Source organism: Gymnogyps californianus, chromosome 1 (genome assembly GCF_018139145.2).
Source record: "Gymnogyps californianus isolate 813 chromosome 1, ASM1813914v2, whole genome shotgun sequence".
In the NCBI taxonomy this organism is placed as follows: Eukaryota; Metazoa; Chordata; class Aves; order Accipitriformes; family Cathartidae; genus Gymnogyps; species Gymnogyps californianus.
This window is the reverse complement of record NC_059471.1, coordinates 129,336,565-129,354,974: the sequence shown is the minus strand read 5'-3', so window position 1 is coordinate 129,354,974 and position 18,410 is coordinate 129,336,565. Positions and strand designations below refer to the sequence as shown.

At 46.6% G+C, this 18,410-nt stretch overlaps 1 protein-coding gene across 4 annotated transcripts in view; it reads right to left on the bottom strand.

Moving 5' to 3' along the window:
- Nucleotides 1-18,410, bottom strand: part of VANGL1 (VANGL planar cell polarity protein 1) — a 32,200-nt gene that overhangs the window by 13,254 nt on the left and 536 nt on the right. For 3 of the 4 annotated variants that reach the window (XM_050905735.1, XM_050905729.1, XM_050905721.1), the window contains exons 2-3: nucleotides 16,752-16,875; nucleotides 13,337-13,944 (exon numbers count right to left, since the gene is read on the bottom strand). In XM_050905735.1, coding sequence (XP_050761692.1) covers nucleotides 13,337-13,944; nucleotides 16,752-16,875 — 732 coding nt within the window. Of the gene's footprint in view, nucleotides 1-13,336; nucleotides 13,945-16,751; nucleotides 16,879-18,410 lie in introns of all 4 variants that reach the window. The other variant, XM_050905712.1, reaches the window with a different exon arrangement.

Here is an 18,410-nt window from a genome sequence, read left to right as displayed (position 1 = left end):
CAGGCAGGGAAGAGAATTTGCAAGGTCAAGTCTTTATCGGGGAAGGGAAGGAAACCTCAGCACAGTAACAGGTTGTCACTGTGATGGCAGCATGGCTGCTGCCCCCAAGGAAGAGAACATCCATCCATTAATGGTGCAATTTATATGGAGCCCAAACACACACACAGGGTTTGTACCACAGTTTTACAGCAACCAGTCCCCACCTGTTCTCTCCCCTCCCAGCCTTTTTTAAAAAAATAAAAATAAAAGGACAGGAATTTAAGTGTGTCCCCATCCATCCCCAACACTGGGCATCTGAACAACTGTCACGTGAATGTTGTAAATTTAAGGAGAGCACCAGCCCGATTTCTAGCCATAGATCTCCCTTTTTCTGCCCTGCATGGTCCATGATACGGTGCTCTCCAACACACACGCTCTATGCCAAGTCTCATGTTTCATGTGACAAAAAACAGAATCAACACACCAGCTGAGCAATACAGTAGTTCACTGCTGATGCAAAAGGGATTTCAACGTACTGATTTTCTGAATGAGAGGGGGGGAGTAGGATTCATTTTCAGGTTGGGTTTTTTTGGTTGTTTTCCTCAATAGCAGCCTAGCCAAAACCCTCCAGTATGGACAAAAAAGAAAAGGACCCCTGCAAGTCTACTACTAATGTTGCTGTTATGTTCGCATCTTTTTATTTGGAAGAGAAGCAGCGAGTACGCAAACGGGAGCTTTTAAAATAGAGGACTTTACAGGACGGTATGACCAAACTTTGGGGGGGGGGAGGGAAATCCACTCCTTTATGTCATATGACCCAAAGCAGCTACTTATTTAATCCTCCCTGAAAAACCCTATAAAAGTATTCCCAGGCCAGTACTAAGAAGATGCTGCTACAGAAGTACAGAGTGCTAAGTTTTAGCAAGCAGCTATAAAACCCCAGTAAACCCACAGGCATGTTCCCATTGCAATTCTCCTTCTGAGAAACTTTCCAGCCTGATACTTCAGGAAGTTAACTCGTCTTTAGGGTACCAGCACATGGGCTGAATGTTCTTCCCAGTCACCTTTATTGGCAGAACTTTACATTTCTATGAGTGCTTTCCCAAGAGCCGCACTGCCCTCGCTTCCACTTCCAACAGCTGAAGGTGGCAGCTAGTGTAATTAGCTAGGACAAAAACCCAAGACACTAGTGGTAGTATATAGTGAGAAGGAAGAGGAGGAGGAGAGCGCAATCCTCTCACTCGAAGAGTGGTCCAAAAGGTCCAATAATATGGTCCAAAAGGTCCAATAATATGATTTACCAGGAAAAGACAGTCACTGTGTTGAGGTCAGATACTGTGACAGCACCACACTTCTCTTCCTCAGTAACACAGTGAACATCTCATTTAACAGTATACAGTGCCAAGGGAGGCAAAGATCATAAGGACACTTGTTACCCCTGACATCATATTCAACAGATAGAAAATGAAATAAGAAATAAGCTGCAAAAGCCTAACATGACTTCTAGAAACAACAGAGGTCCCGGAGCACCAGAAGGGCTTCCTATGGGAGGCAGGGGACTCTTTTCACAAGAAAGGAAAGACTTAAGCCCTTGCTGAGCTTAAGCTTCTTCCCAGGTTCACTGTATGCAATTCCAGGATGCCTTATTGCAATGGGTCAGCCTAGGTAACCAGAAAGGCTGTCTTCCAGCCCCCTCACAGCATAGCAAAGGGGAGTTTGTTAGCATGTGGCAAAGGTACATTGCACTGATTACCTCAGCCCATCCATTGGGACAGGTACGTGAGTGTACAACAAGAGCAGCGTCAGGGGCTGCATCTGAAAGAGCAGCTTGTGAAAGCCTGAGCAGACGGCGCAACAAACCTTTCCCCCAGAAGGCTGAGGAAGCGCAGCTGCCAGGATAGCAGGCTCCAAAGCAAACCACTCGCATCCTCCTACACCAAGACCGCCTCTCCAAGAGGAACAGTGTGTGTGGGGGGGTGTTTTCAAGCACTTACTCACCACGCAGATACCTAGCAGAACCACTAAATCCAAATGGTATAGCTCATGGATAAGCCAGTTGACAACAGCAGCTTTCAGGCACTAACAGCTTGGGCTGTATTTCAACCAGTTCCTCAGACACCAATAACCACATGCAGATGCCCCAACAGCTCTCAAACTAGAGACATCCACTTCCCTTTGATCATATATAACACATTCAAACAGGGGAAGGCGCTACCTTCTCATCAAGCAGGGAGCGAGCCCTTGCTACCAGCACCTCATTGCCCCAGGGTCTGCTGCAACACAGAGAAGAAAGATGAGAGTAAAGGAGCTGCCCATGCCAGGCCACGTATCCACCATGTCCCAGACAGCCACAGCGAACTGAACCAACGCCTGGCCAGATACCCACACCACAAGCCCAACCCAGCACCCTCAGGAGCCAGTAGTAGTTGAATCGGATCTGGAGAGCAGCAGCTACCGGATCCATGTGCTAGAGCTCAGAAATGTGCACTGCTAGCACACCAAGCAGTCTGCCTCCACACCACGGTTTTGCAAAGTGGTGGGGTATCCTCAAGGGAGCTAGTGAGAATACTAACTTGCTTATTTAGGTGGAAAAAAAAAACCCAAACCCCAACTACCGTCTGCTCACACTGAAGCAAAACCAAAGCTGTGAAAGGCTTCCTTTATCTATTGAGCAAATTGGCAGGCTGGGAAGGAGGGCAGTGAGAGAAGAGCACCAAGGGGACAACTTCAGTGAAAAGACGGTAGGAAGCTGCTCCCGAGCTGTCCCCACGAACCCGCACAGCATGGCAGATACAGGCACACCAGACAGACACAGGTGCCAGCAGAGCAGGGGCAAGCCGACTTCCCCGGGCACCTGCAGGTGCTGCACCCAGCTGCCAGCAGACCAAGCAGGCTCCACCTGTCTGCACCCAACTCAACACAGACCCATGACCAATTTGAGAGAGTCAGGGACACTGCTGAAGTCAATCTTACAGTCAACAGCTCCACAGCTGAGCAGACTTTTGAGGCCAACGACCCCTGTGGAAGGAGACCTGCATGGCTCAAGATAATAATTTAGAGAGTCCAGTCTCACAGCTGGAGATACGACTCTACACCAAGCCCACAGCAATAAGCTGCCATCCACGTGATACACTATGTCCAGCTCCGCACCCTAAGAGACATGGCCTGGGGCATGACACCTGTCCCTCATGCTTGGGCCACAGCTGGTCCCCTGTAGGCCTGCTGGGTACGGGAGGAGAAGCAAGGACTTGAGGCTCTCCTTTCCCCAAGCTCAGCAGAGGAGCACCAGTTTGCAGAGAGCGCCATGCACCACCAAGGACTGCTCATGCTCTGCAGGCAGACTGCAGCAATGCATGTGCACAGCCTATCTCCTCATGCAGGCAGCAGCAGGACCACTTTCAATGAAACCATCACCGCCATGAGAGGATGCTGTCCTGCCTCTTTCCCTCTGCCCCATCACATCTTTCTTCTGCCATCACAAGCCTTTGTAACCCTTACGCACCAGAAGGACAGTTAAGAAGACTGCAGAAACTGAGCTGCGCTAAATAATGCAGGAAGACAGACACACACACAAACTGTAAACCTACATAGATAATACAGAGATATAAATTACCAGTTCCACCATTCAGATCCCTGGGCAACCAGACAAGATTTCTTTGGGAGGGGTGAGGAAGGATCAGACTGTTGACAGGATATTTTTTTTGCAGCAGCAGCATTAGTTTAAGAAGTGATATGAAACTATGATCAAACATTATGTAATTGAGGGGTGTACTGACTATTTATGAGGGAGGCTTAACCTCTTTCAAAAGCTTCTACACACTTGAGGTTATATTTAGGATTTAGGGAGTTTCAAACAAGTCAGGGGGGACAGGATGACACCAAGGTGTGCTTTACCTTCCGAACACAGGCATTGCAAGCAAGACCAAGAGCTTACCCTGCATGCACGAGTGAAACAGGCACTTAGTGCAGACACATAAGGGGTGCAATACCAGACTCTCCCAAGCCCTGAGCTACAGGGCACCCATTAGCCTCTAACTCGAGCTTGTGCCCCGCTCAAGCACTTAGGAACCTTGCGGCAGCTGGCAACATACGGTACCCTGGATTACCACTTCCAGTCCCTGGGAGCAGCATAATCCGTGACAGTGATGCATTTCCTCTTCTCAACATACATGTATGCTATGCCTCTGATTAGTCTGAGCCTCAAAAGAACAAAAACAATATTCAGGAACTTGCAGGTATGGCAAGAAGTTTATAAGAGTCTACATTTTCAAAGGTAATTTAAAGTCTGACCATGCATCAAATAAGGCCAGAGTCTTTAGACAAGGAATTCTTCAAGTTACATTAATAGTTATGAAGTAACTAAGGGTGGTGTGGGGTTCTGTTTGGTTTTTTTCTTTTGGGGGGTGGGGGTGAGGGTTGGTTGGGTTTTTTTAAGTGAAAGCTAAGAAATGCAACTTTAATTCCAAGGAAACAACAGAAAGAAAGTGTTCAAAGCTTCTACCGGCAGCAAAATTTCAGTGCTGTAACAGGACTTTAAATTTAGATGCTGCTGCCATGAAACATCAGTATTCAGCTCTTGTTCCAACAGCAGCCTGGTAGGGTGCTCTCTCAGGAAAGAGGACCACCTCCTACTTGACCCCCAGCAGGGGACGGGATTAATGTGGCCAGACTTTGAATGAAGTTTGCCATTTGAGTCAATACAGCAGCTTTAAATTCTAGGATTTCTCACCAACACCTTGGACAGGCCTGAAGAGGCAGCATCGATGCTACCCGCTAGCAGACCCTTGCACACAGAGGAATATCAGTTCTCTTAAACTACAGCCCAGCCCTCCCTGTACAGCATCCCTCCACCACAGGGCTCCACCCAGCTCCACCCCAGCAAGCTCTGCCTCATTTTATAGCCAGCACCCAGCAACCCTACAAACAACGCTGGAGCCACAGGGACATGGTCTGCAGTTCCAAGCTGAGCATCAAAAATCCAGCCCCAACAAGGATGCAGATGACCCTCCACCAGGACTTCAGGAGCGCAAGCCAGAGTTGGCAGTCCCCAAACGACAGCTAAGGTCCTTACTGCTGTGCTGGGAGCCTGTTTTGCTGTCAGCTGGGGAATAGCTCTCCTGAAACTGTCAGCTGAGGTCCCCACTTGACCTAAACTGCACAAGGGGAATTTAAGCACAGAGGTTCATTTAAGGGGAGCGAGTGCTGGAGGGGGAATCAAAGTTATAAGCGAAAATACTGCCCTCAGTTTTGTGGCCAAAAAGAAAAAAAAAAATTCTTTTACTACCACCCAGCTCCCTATTAACTCTTCCTTATTCCTTCAGGGTAGGGTCAGGAATTAGCTTCCAGTTTTCTTGGACATTACTTGGTTGTGCTGTACGAGAACTGTAAATTCACAATTTCTTGCACGTTTAACAAAAAGTGAGCCTCCTCCTTTCCCCCCAAAGGGCACACAGCTCACTCCTTTGCAGAATATTTGTACTTCATCATTCACCACAAGAAATGGATGTCAAAGGTTGAGGGGGTGGATTTTTTTTTTTTCAGCATTTGAAGATAAAAGTATCTTCACGGCCACAAAATTTGTTCAGCAGCTTAGGGAGACCATCTGTCTCTGTGGGTGGTACACACAGGCGCTTTGGAGGGCACCGACAGCAGGGGAAAAGAAATTACATGACAAACCCCTTAAGTACAGGGTAGGCTGGAGCACATGCTGTTCTTGTACTTCTGGGCAGTGTTGATTTTGAAAGACAAACCAACAAGAAGGGAAATCCTTGCAGATGAAACCAATGGCATTTCCTCCACATCATCTCTTTCAGAAGGAAGAAGCCTAGCAGCTCCCCGTCAGGGAGCAAGTAATACCATACTAGCCAAGGGGATTAATAATTGACACCAGGCCCTTCACAAGTAGGCTTGTAAACTTTTAAAGTATTAAGTATTCCAAAAATGTGAGACCGCTCCAGGGTATAACAATCACCCTGCACCACTCACCATTGCTGCCTGGTGCATCTGCAGGAGCACCATATGACTGGCACCTCGGCTGTGGTCTAGTATACTCAACTCCACACTCCTCCCGGTGAAAAGGAGAGGAGAGGTGGTGTGTGCACAAGGGGCGCTGGGGGTGATCAAAGATCAAGATCAAACAAGGGAGGAGAGAGGGGCAGAAAGATGACCGTGGGCACTTCAGTTCCCTGAGCTCTGTCATCTTTATCAAAACGAAGAGCAGCTCTGTGCATAAAGCCATATATAAAATCTTCTGAAAAGCATATGCAAAAAGGCAAGAGGCTGGGAAAAAATGCTCCCTTCAGAAAAGCAGAGCCCTCCCAGGCTTTACGGCATCGGAAACTCCCAGATGAGTTGTGCATGCAGTCAGATACTGCCAGTCCATCCTAGACTTTCCCCTCCCCTCTAATGAGAGGCATCTAGCACTCCTGGAGTCTGCTGTTCACTACTGTCATAAACAAACATCCTCTTAATGAGGTGTTGCTCTGACCCAAGTAAGAAGTCCTAGGTGAACTTTGCTGACAATACACCCCATGCACCACCAAACAGACCCTCGTAAAACAGAACAAGGCACTGTTCCCATAACTCATGTGGAGCATCAAAGGAGACTGCGCCCTACTCAGCAGGGAACAGCACATTTTTTTTTCAGAGGCTACTGGAAAATTCCTTTCTGCAATTCCACGGGTACCCTCATGGCAAGAGCAATCACATGAACCGCTCTCTGCAGCACCATCCTCCCGGAGGCGAGGCAGCAGACATAGGCAGGAGGGGGAATAGTATGGCCTGTGACTAAGAATGACTAAGAATGCAGTTGGAAGTCTTTTCCCATTAAGTCATTATTAGTTCAGCCCCAAGTCAGACCTTCCTTCCCTACTCCATGGCTACTCCATGGCATGGGGTGTTTGAAGGGTGCCAATGCTTAACTGCCAGTGCCACGCAACTGTGGACAGAGAGTTCTGCAAGCTCAGGAATGGGAGCATGGAGAAGCAGCCCAGCTGCAAAGATGATGAGTTGCAAAAAGGTGGTTGTAAACACCCAGTTACACGAAGTACTGCTAGAAAGACATTAGCCTGGAGGTCACAAGTCTGACACCTCTCAGTTAGTGCTAAAACAGCTGCTCTGGAGCAGACCATGCAGTTTCTTCAGGAGCTTCACACTTGCAGATGCAATTAACACCCATTTAGCCCGCTATCCCAGAACTTCTAGGGAGGAGAGCACCATTCAATGCTGGTGCTCATCAGGTTTGGTGATGGGCGGGGGTGGGGGACACTCACACAAATGCTCATCAGGGCGCCTTGTACAAATTGCAGGACAGAGAAAATGCATTCAGGAACAAGGCTAATTGCACATAGGCTGGAGGCTCTGGTGACAGAGCTGCTCTGCAAAGTTGCTAGTCTGTGGAACATACTGTTCTAGGAAGCTCTTGTAATCAAGGCAGCAGGACAGTTAATAAGATGTTTTGCTACAGAACAAGGTAGCTCAATCAGCTACAGAAGTCATCAGCTCAATCTCTTTCATCACAATGTTTATCACTATGGAAGACGGTGAGGGTTGAAGAAACCCCAAGTAGAAAGGAGGGTCAGTGTAATTCCTCTAGTCCCTGGGAACGCAGACCAAGCAAACTGCACAGAGGGTAAAAGGAAGAGCGCACAAGCCCAGAGTGCCTCCAGCAGGATTTAGCTGGGCAGGTACAGCATTGTACTACTGTGCATCAATGCTTGTTCTGCAGTCCCACTTCTGACCGCTCGACTGGAAACAGCCCACAAGTGTATGGGATCAGTCACACTATGAACGACCAGTGCAATTAGGCACACATTAGGAAGTTCCTTCACCAGAAAACAGCAAGATTTCAGCAGCTCTTGCCTCAGGCAAGAGATCCAGCTTCCTAAACCCATGGTTAAGCTGATACATTTCACCATGCTAGAAACAGAAACAAAGGTGTCTATATGCCATGGAAGCTTTTGGTTTGAGGGGTTGGGAGATTTTAGGACAGCAGAGAGAAGTGTTGACACAGCTCCAGGCAAGAGCACTCTTGTACAGTTCAAACGTTGACCAAGTGTTCTTCATTAGAAAAATTTCACCCTTGATAAGGGGAGGCATATTTGAGCAACACCTCGTTGTTGCAAGATCAGATATGCGAGGCTTACAAATGCAGGCTGGAGTATGAAGCTTATTCCCACTCCTTAGCCCTCTACACACTCCCTCCCTACGGAACACGGCCCCAGTAGCACCGAGGGACACAGACAAGAGAGCGCTCATCAGATTAGATCAGTAAATACTGACAGCCTAGAGATCAGTTTATAAGCAACAGGTTCAATAGATACAAGACTGCCAACCCAAAGCAGCTGGGTCAAAAGTGGCATCAGCTTCCACCATGCAATTCTGTTTCAGCTCTGGTTTGTATTAAAGGTAAGGGCTCATGCACCACCTAAGAAACAGCTACCCTGCTGCCTCCAGTTCAGCTGGGAGACAGGCTGAATGTTTTCCCCATCCACAAAACATGTATGCACCTACTTTGTTTTGTGAGCATGTGCAAGCCACGAGATTTCTCAATAAGATATTGAATAGTTCCTGCAGGGAAGGTACAGGCTCTTCAGAGACAGGTACCTGTTTTGAGGAAGCAGCTGCTCCCTTCCTGGATTTTTAAACCACAGTTCAGCAAACATCCATCCAAATGCAGATGCGTAACACAGGTACAGGCAATGCTCTAACAGACTTTTTCCATACAGAGCTGCTATTTCTGAGTACTAAGCTTCTCTTGATTAGATGGACAGAGAACATCAGCCAGCTCACAGCCGTCTCCAAAAGCTGTACCCTGATTCCAAAGGCGTACAGCAGCCTCCCCACTAGCTTCCCAGCCAGTTGGTTCATAAAGGCAAGCCGATGCCAGGAAGGACAGAAAAGCAGACTGAAACTCTCAGTACTTCATGCAGCCTGACACATGACAAACTATCATGGCCCTGGCTCCTCATATCCCTCCTCCAAGGATGAGCAAAAGGGAGGAGAAAGACCCACTCTCAGACATTTCTAACCTCAGAAAACCAAGACTATACTGGAGCCCAACATTCAGTCTATGTGTAAGATCAGTAATTACCACAAGTGTTTGAAGCCATTCATTTTCTTGAGCTGTCTAGACTAGCAAAGCTCTGGGGTGGGGGAAGAGTATTCACTGGAGAGGAAGGGAGTATGTTTAGCACCCTAACTACAGAAAAGGAGGGTTTTCTCCAGTAACATCCTTCCTACGTAGTTTCTGAGCCATCCAGAAGGTACTGAACTGTGGATGACAGGTGCCATCAGTGTCCCTATCCATAGGAACAAACCAAAGCCTCAGCTGCAAATCCAAGCCTCAGGTCACAAAACTATCAGCCTTTCAACTGAAAAGTTATCTACTGTCACTCTCCCCCCCACCTTTGTTTCCCTTTGTTGTTGCTTTCAAAAGTCTCGCCAGCATCCCCACCCAACCCTTCGCATTTTCCCAGGCTTGACCTTTCTTGCATCTGCTCTATTCCCGGCTCTTTACCCGTACGTACCACCATAAAGCATTCCGCCTGCGTGGCAACCCTTCCTACCAGGAGCAGCAGAGCAGCCAGTGAGCTGAGACTTGGCACCACATTCATTGGGACTCCAATTTAATTTTTACCTCCCCTGCAAGTTCCTGAATCGATGCCAAAGGGAACGCTCGTTTTGGCAGTCAAGTCTCCCAGAAGAAAAGTTACAGCCAAAGTGCTGGTGGTGGGACCAAGCCAGCCTATTAATAGGTTGATTATAATATGAATTTGGGGAACTACTCCCAAATATGCTTACCCTCCTGGACCGAGGGCCCTCAGGGGTGGAGTGGAATACCTAACTCAGCACTTTCAGCTTCTTTGCTGCATTTAGAGCCAGGGAGGATGGAAAATCCTGTCTGTACCCTGCCTGGCAAAAACATGGTTTTCCAGAAGGGTGGCTGAGCTATTGTTTTCTTCCCTTCTCCCCCAGAAAGCCTGTTTTCCTCATACTTACATAGCAGCTCCCTCTGCCTCATCAGAAAAGACCTAGAATTTGAAAGCTTCCACCTTGGGTTAAAAAAGTTGACATCAACAATTTTCCTGTGGAAAATCCAGAGCTACTCCAAGAAGCAACACTGAACAAGATAAGATGTCTCAAGAGCCTTCTCACCACCAGCTTCTCCAGAGCACACTGGACTGTTGAGGAAGACAGACTCCATCGACAGCCAGGGAGCAAAACTTTTAAAATATTTGAGAGCATGAAGAGGACAAAAGGCTGGACTGAGGCAGCAAGGTTTTGCTTTCAGGAAGCAGTCAGATTGCTATACCTGTTAAAGCATGCTTCCTCCTTCCAGGTGGCAGCCCACAACCTATCTAAGACCCCTTTAAAAGTGCTGGGGTGAGGCAAGCATGCATGGTGGCAAATAGAGAGCCCAGAGGCAGCAACAAGTAGTATATGTATACTCCATCATAGCTACAACCACCTCTCCAGCACACCCACAAGGCTGCTTCTCCAGTCTTCCTGAATAATCCAAACTGTCCTTGCATGTCTCCACATTTTCCCATCAACAGACCTCCCATTCCAGCCCCATGCCTCAGCCAGAGCACCAGAGGCAGAAGGCAGCCCCTTGTGACCTTGACTGACATTTCACCGACAAGCATGCCAAGACCTTTATGGAAACTTTGCAAAATTATGCTGCAAAGATGTTCAAAAGTTCCCAAATTTCTCATGTTTTACATAAGCATCTCACAATCCTAAGCCTTTAGAAGTTGAAGGAGATACCAGCCACGTTCACTTCTTACAGTGTTTGTCACGTTGGGGCCACACTCTGTATCAAGACCAGCAGCTCTTACCATTTATGCACAAGTAACTCTCCCTGTTGCTTGTAGCGAGAGAGTAAGAGAGAATGAACTCTCCCTTAGTTGGGAGACACTTTACCACTGATCAAACCTACACAGTTCTACCTTTACATTAGTAAAGATGGAAAGACACACAGGCTTCAAAACACGTGTCAATACACATTATATTCATCTGTCAGAAACTAAGGAAAAAGCAACACTAGTTTACCATTATTAGACACGCTTGACAAGACTCTCCTGTAACGTACGACACTGAAGCACCTACATGCTGCATGGTTTGGATTCAATATGCCAAACAAAATTGCAATCAGCTTGCCAACAAATGAGAAGTTACTAATTTTTCATACATCTCAGATTTCACCCTAGGTTTTACAACTCTTTCCTGCCCTTGCATCACCCAAGGCATTTCAAAACCTTGCTGCAAAGAGAGAATTGGAGAGAACACCGTTTCTAACACATGCGCTATTAAATATTTAGGCCTTGATTCTTGAGCAAATTCTTTGCCTCTGATGGCAAGGTTACTTACATGGTTAAAGCCAGGCATGCAGACTTTGGCAGGCGTAGGATCTTAATTCCTCTGAACACAAACCCACAACTTACCACCAAGCAACCAGGAAACTCTCTCAAACCAAACCTGCACACTCTGTGCATGTATATAGGTATATACATACCTGCACTGAACTTTCTGTGCAGAATTCACTGATGAGAGAACTCCCCTGGCACACCTCAAGGCACAAAGCTGTGGCACAAGGGAACTCTTTGGCAGTCATCTCTCCATCTCCCTAGTCTTAAAGGCTATGCTGGATCTGTCACGTACCACAGAGGAATTTTTAAGTTTAAAAACAAAAAAAATTGGTTTCACAGGAAAACCAGCAGAGATCAGTTCATTTTTTTTTTAAACCCTGAAGGTGACCTTTCATTAAGTCAATGGGAGCACTTTCATTACAGAAGAGGGGCTCTCCTTCACATTTTACAGAGAAGGAAAATACAGCAGAGTCCAGACCTAGTCCACCCAAAAGGCCTTGAGTTCTTCCATTAAGCCAGAAACAACATCCAGGAGTCAACTCCCAGACTTGAGCTTCAACCACTAAATCTGCTTCAAAGCAATTCCACTGCTAAGTTAATGGCTGCAGGAGACTATTCCTACATCCACTAATCTCCCCATCTGCAATAGATATGCATGCCATAGGGGTCTGGACAGGATAAACAGAACAGATGTTTAAGTGCACATACAGTCTGGGGAATCATCTTCAGAGCTCAGCTGCTAGCTTCCCAGGGCACAGGAACTAAGAGATTTCTAAAGAGCTTCACAGGACATGGGAACTAAGGAGATTGAGACACCTGTCCTTTCTTGTACCTTTGCTGAGGGAAGCATTAACCCCAGCAGGAAGGTGGAAGCAGACATGCATGTGTCATAACTACGGATATTGCACAGTTCCCAAACACTCCCAGATACATCTGACCCAGCAAACTGATCCATACCTACGACAAAAAGAGCATCATGCTACAAAACCAAACTGGGAGCAGCATAGCACTGCCAAAAAAAAAAAAAAAAAAAAAAAAGCAGCACCTACGTGTGCCCCAGTACTCATTAAAAATATTATTCCTAAATGCCTGAAGTGCTGGGAGATCTTGGCTGCATCAAGGCAACTGGGACTTAGCAGGACTAAACGCTATTTCCCTCAAGCCAACACAAAACTGCGGAAAACTGCCGATCTTAGAAACATGAAAAGAGTCCCCAGTCACGGGAAGCAGCCTTCAGATCCCACGGCATAGCTATCTGGCTAAGCCCTTCAAGGTAGCCCCAGCCTGTCACAGTAACAGGCTTCAAAGCACAAACACCTGAACACAAGCATTTCAACTGGTCGCAAAAGGCGCACACAGGATCCAAATGACAGTCCTCAATCCAACCCAAGGGATGTTTATTCAGGTTCCTCACACGACTCTTGGCTGCACAGGACAATGAGGACAAATGGACGTTTTCAACAGCACATTAAGTTGCTGAATGCTTTCTCACAGAGGGCCACTTACTTCTTCCTTCAGCCCCTGCCACGTGGACTGGGCGGCTGTCAGGAGGCTCCAAGGAATGATGCTCTGCACGGCCTGAAGGGCTGCTCTCAAATGGCACCTGGCCCGTACAGCCAAAGAGCACAAGCCAGCCCCGGCTACCCAAGGAGGCCTCTCCCCTTTCCTCCAGTAAGGAGACAGGGCAAGAAGCCCAGAGAAGGATCTTAAAGATCTAATCAGGCTTAGCCCAATGACCAGCCTAAAGTTGTGCCATCAGCTCTTTTCATGTACAGAAATGCAGAGGACTCCTCTGAAGCAGGGACCACCTCTCCCACACTCGCAGAGGGGAAGAGAGGTTCAGTTTGGTAACTTTGGAGAGACTCTAGGACTTCTCTGGGGGAAGATTCAGAAACCAGAGATATCACATGTACAAAAGCAGTTGATGCTTCACGCTACAGCATAGCCACATGTATCTACACTGCTGGACTTCAAGGGCTTGTACCTACCTCAAGTGCCCCAAGCTGTAGTATCGCGACTCTCCATCCGTTGACCGAACTACCTTGAGAGTGAACATGGGCTGCAGCTGCCGTAGCTCCAGCAGAACAATGGCCAGGTAGTGAATGAAGAGCAGAGCATCCACCAGAGACACTGCGTACTGCACTATTCCTTGGTAGTTGGTGTCCTTCGAGTCCAAGATGCGAACGCCATAAAAGAGCCAGTAGGAAAACACAAACAGGAATATGAGGACCAACAGAAGGGCCCGAAACACAAACACCCTTGGTATATCTGCCTTGGGCTGGCGGAAAAACAGAGCCCAGGTCCCAATCAGAAGAATGAGGAGTTTAAACGCCACAGAGATGAACAGTCCCTCACAGACAGTACCACACGGCTCCAGATCATCCCGCCACAGGATCTGGGGTAACAGAATGAAGGCGATGGGGGTAAGGAAGACAAGGAGTCCGAGAACAGCTGCCACTGTTAAGCCCAGGTAACGTTTGCAGTCCAACCCAACGCTGTCCTCCAGATCCTTACTGATCCGGGCAATGTCCTCCTGGGAAATACTGTGCTCAGAGGTGCCTGTGATTGCTGTCGTGGTCTCACCCCAGTTGTCATCCTGAGGAAGGAAAAGATAAACAAAAGTAATATTGAAACAATCACGTTATTCCTTCCAGGTCTTCTATTTTTCTTGCCTGGAAAAGAGATTGCTACAACAGACTTAAGTCCCAGAAAAAAAAAAAAAAAAAAAATAGCAAAAGCAACTTCCTCAATATATTGAATAATCAACCCTGAAAATTAGCAAAGGTTTGGAAACAACAGCAACTTGTCCAAACCAGTGACTATAAACATTAGGTGTTAAAAACTTGTAACTGTACAGCAGGTAGCTCAGCTTGCTGCGCCACTCACTATACCCCAGAGGTTCCTCTTCCAGCACACTTAACGACTAATATCACATAACTCTTGGAAACTGCAGTAATCATCAGTTCCCACGTGCAGGGCAAGGACTAGCACTCTTCCAGCCCACAAATTCTGCGGTGCAAGTGCACCACAGAAGCACCTGGAAGGGAAATTTTCATTTCAGTGTTTCAAGCCAGTTGTTGTTGTTACACAATCAAAAACATGTTCACACATTATTTTTCCATCCGTAACAGAAGCAACCGCACTTCCAGCAAGTTCCTCCACTTCGTTTTCTTTTATTCTCCTCTACAGTAGTGCTGCCCTCAATAGCTCACATTCTAATAAAAGTTTAGTTAAACCAATAAATCACAGGTAGTCACAGAGGACATTTTCAGGTATGGAGCTTCAAGTTTAGAGGATCCTAGACTACTAAGTAGCTCTGGCATTAGAGTCCAGGACATTGTCAGAAGCCACTCAGCCACAAAGAAGCTTACCTGAAATACAGTCGCCAGTCAAGCTTCAGACTACATTACATTTTCTGAAAGTCTCATTTCTTGCCTAGCTAATATTAGAGGACTTCTGCAAGCTAGCTCTCCCATCCCACAATGCCTCCAATTGCTCCTTCCTGGTGCTGGCACAGCCAAAGAGTTACACTGACATGTATGGATTTGACTCACAGCTGCTGCTGGAGTGACTCATGCACATGAAGACTCCTGATGCTTCCCACAAATACACACCGAACAGTGGCAATGCATGCGCTTTGTTGCTTGGCACCTGACACCTTTGTAGCTGAAGTGCTCATTCAGAAGCACACATTTTGCTCTTCCTCCTACCCTCCTGAGTGTGTCTTCCTGCAGCCTGTGTCATTAATAGGATTTACACCTTCCCCCAGACTTCTGCAGCTACACGTGCTGATCAAAACATTTTGTTTTAAAGAAACAGGCATCATTTTAAACCTTTATTCATTTCTTTAAAAGAGATAGAAGAAGGAGTCTTCAAGAATCTTTGGGAAAGGAGTAGACAGAAGCAGCACAACTACTTTGAAGAACTCCAGGGATTTAACTTCTAATGCACTCCAAGACATGAATACCTCCCATGCCTAGAGCAGTGGGGTTTTGAGACAGACCAACCACAAACAGTCAGCATCTTGAATTAATATGAGGTTTTTTTGAGTCACTTCTTGCCAAAACAGAGGCCCCAGAAGAGATATCTGCATTGTAGTATGTCCTGAAAGGCAGCATAATCCTATCACATTTCCCTCTTTGCCAGTGTCTCCAGTAAAGCAATCTAAGCATTTCAGCTATTTTATGTTTATGCGTTAAATAGCTCTGCATAGTTTCCTCCACTTGATGAACTGAGAAACTGTGCAGAAGAGAGAAGGGACAGAAACACTACAGCAGCTTAAGGCTACAGCCCAGAAGACAACAGGCAACGCTAGTCTCAGTCTACCCCTTAGAACAGCTCTTCCCACTTCAAGTGGCACAAGCAAAAAAAATGTGCAGTTATATGGAAATATGAGTCTAAATCTCTAGTGGTACAACGTTGTTGGACCCAACTCAGGGCACTCCGCTCCCTAGGAGCAGAGTCTTGCTCATGCATCAACTTTGCTTTGGCTTTAATTCACATTGAGGAGGTCTGCATGAAAACAAGGGCTTAAGAATTCACCAGCACCTTTAGATCTATTTGAAGTAATAGCTGGGACTCATGAAAACAAACCTCTGATTACAAAATACCAAATGGCAGTACATGAATACTGTTACAAGTACTACCATACACAGTTTGGGTGGAAACTGGGCATCTTTTTTTTTTTTTTTTTTTTTTTTTTTTTTTGAAATGGCAGAGGTGGAGCCTCACAGCCAAGGATTAACACACCCCAAATCCAGCCCAGGAGGCACTGAAACATCCTGCATTCTATGTCTTGCAGCATCAGCCATTCTTTGAAAATGAATATGCACCTTCACATAAACTGCTAGAGCAGAGAAGAGTACTGTATCTATCCTAGGTGCAATCTAAACCCAGCATTATTCTATTCTTTATTTAACCCAGTGTGAATGTACTAGCTTTCACTGAATTCACCCTCCTTTCCCAGCTATTTCGCATTAGTTCTACGTTCTTGCTACCTTTCCCTACTGGGATCCTGGTCCTAGTGTGCTTTACACGATTACCTAAAGCAAATCCGGCTTACAAACAAAAGTGCACATACAGGTGAAAGGGTTGACCTGAATAACGCACAGTGAGATGGTGGAAACAGATGTTTGTATAGAGCTTGGCAGATGACACTCTGGAGACAGAGGCAAATTAGTGCCCCAGGAGTAGTCACATCAGCACTGGTGCTGTCAAAAATAATGCTCTCAGAAAGACAAAACTGATTGAGAACTTGGCTTTATGCATGAATAAAGGGCACCCATAAGTCGTGATTCTTTACTAACAGCACGCGAGCAACACTTTTTTCCTACTCATGTGCCGGTAAGTCATATGTTCTGTTCCAGAAACCACACTCCACGTTTGCTTTCACTCCCTCCTTACCTGGCCCTCCTCTGCCCGAGAGGCATCGTTCCCAAGCAGCGGCTCTGCAGGAGGTGCCTGGATAGTGACCGACTTCTCAGACCGACTGCCATCTTTGCTTCGCGGCGATTTGTGCCTGTCCCGACTCCTTTTCCAAACAGAGCAAGAGGAGAACAACATTACCAGATAGTTTCTGGAGCAGGGCCTGGAATCTGCTACACCTCCACCTGCAGCAGGTGCCCTAAGCATTAGGTCGTAGTCATGCTTGCCCATCTCTTGATCAATATTGACTCAATCTGTGACAAAACAAGCTTTGGAAGAGGTAGAAAGAGACCTTGCCCACAGCAGCCTACAGCCTGGTGGCTGGGACAGCCTACCCTCTCAGTGATTCGAGAGGGGAGCAAAGGGGACATCCCCACCACCTCATCTTCTCTTAAAACAGCTTCTCCCAGTGCTGCGCTTGAAAGGGAAGCTTGTAGTCTCCAAACAACAGGCAACTCCATTTGGGATTAACTGGTCTACACAGCTCTCCACCTGCAATAGTGTCCCACAGGGACATGTACAGTTAACACAAGGAATTAATCAAGACAGCTTTAGTTCCTGCAACGTAGAGTCTTGTCAACTAGGACCTTAACGCTGTAGGACAATTGGTGAAGTTTATTTCCACTGGTTAATAACCCCCAGTTAACCTCTTACAAAGAGAGCAAGAACATCAAGGGTACCAGGCTAGTGCTTACTTCCAGAGTACCCTTGTAGACCTCACGGCTTCTCATCTGAGAATGTCTCAAGATGAGTTAAGCCCCACCAATCTGCTCACCGATATTTTCTTCTCCCTTCCTACCTGGACAGGAAAGCAGCCTTTGCACCAGAGACCCTCACTATGCTCAGGGACTGGCTTAAAGCTCAGGAGCATCCAGTGTCCCAGCTCTGCTCTTTCCATTGCATCTCTCCTGGAATTACCAAAGCCCAAAGGTTTCATGGGATGAGACTTTTTCCTGTTCACAGTAAGAGGCTCTAGGATTTTTATGTTGTTTTGGGAAATTGGAAGGCATCTTTCCACATGGCATTCTAAGCTTCAAAGGGCAATCCATACTAGAGTTGGGGCTGTTAAAGAATGGAGAAAAGGCAAACAAGAGATGTTTTACTCGGTAACTGGACTGTGAGCAAAGAGACTTCACTTCATGGAAGAATTCTTTTTCCAACCACACAGGATAATTGCTTCTGAAATGCAAAGTTATTTTGGACCAGCTCAGTTCTAAGCTGCAAAGACTGTAAGTGGCACACGTTTTGCATGTAAAGCTAATGATGATGCAGGGAAAAAAAGGGTAATGCTTCCAAGTAATCAGAAATTTCAGAGCAAGATGGTTTTTGAGGCTGCTGAACTACCACAACAGAGAAGACTTGCTATTCAAGTTCAGAAAAGCCTGACTTCTAATCCAATCAATGCTGATAAAGGACTTGTTGTGGACTCAAGTACCACTCAAATTCTATTGAAAAAAACCAACACACCAGCAACAGAGTAGTCAGGAGGACTGTGGGGAGAGATAGGAAACCTTATTATTACACAATAAAGAAATGGCATCAGAAGAGAAAACAACTGGCAGTTATCAGTTTAGGAAGTCTGACACATCTTCTCCCCAGAGACTCTAACTCATCCCTCACACTTTAAGAGTGGAGTTA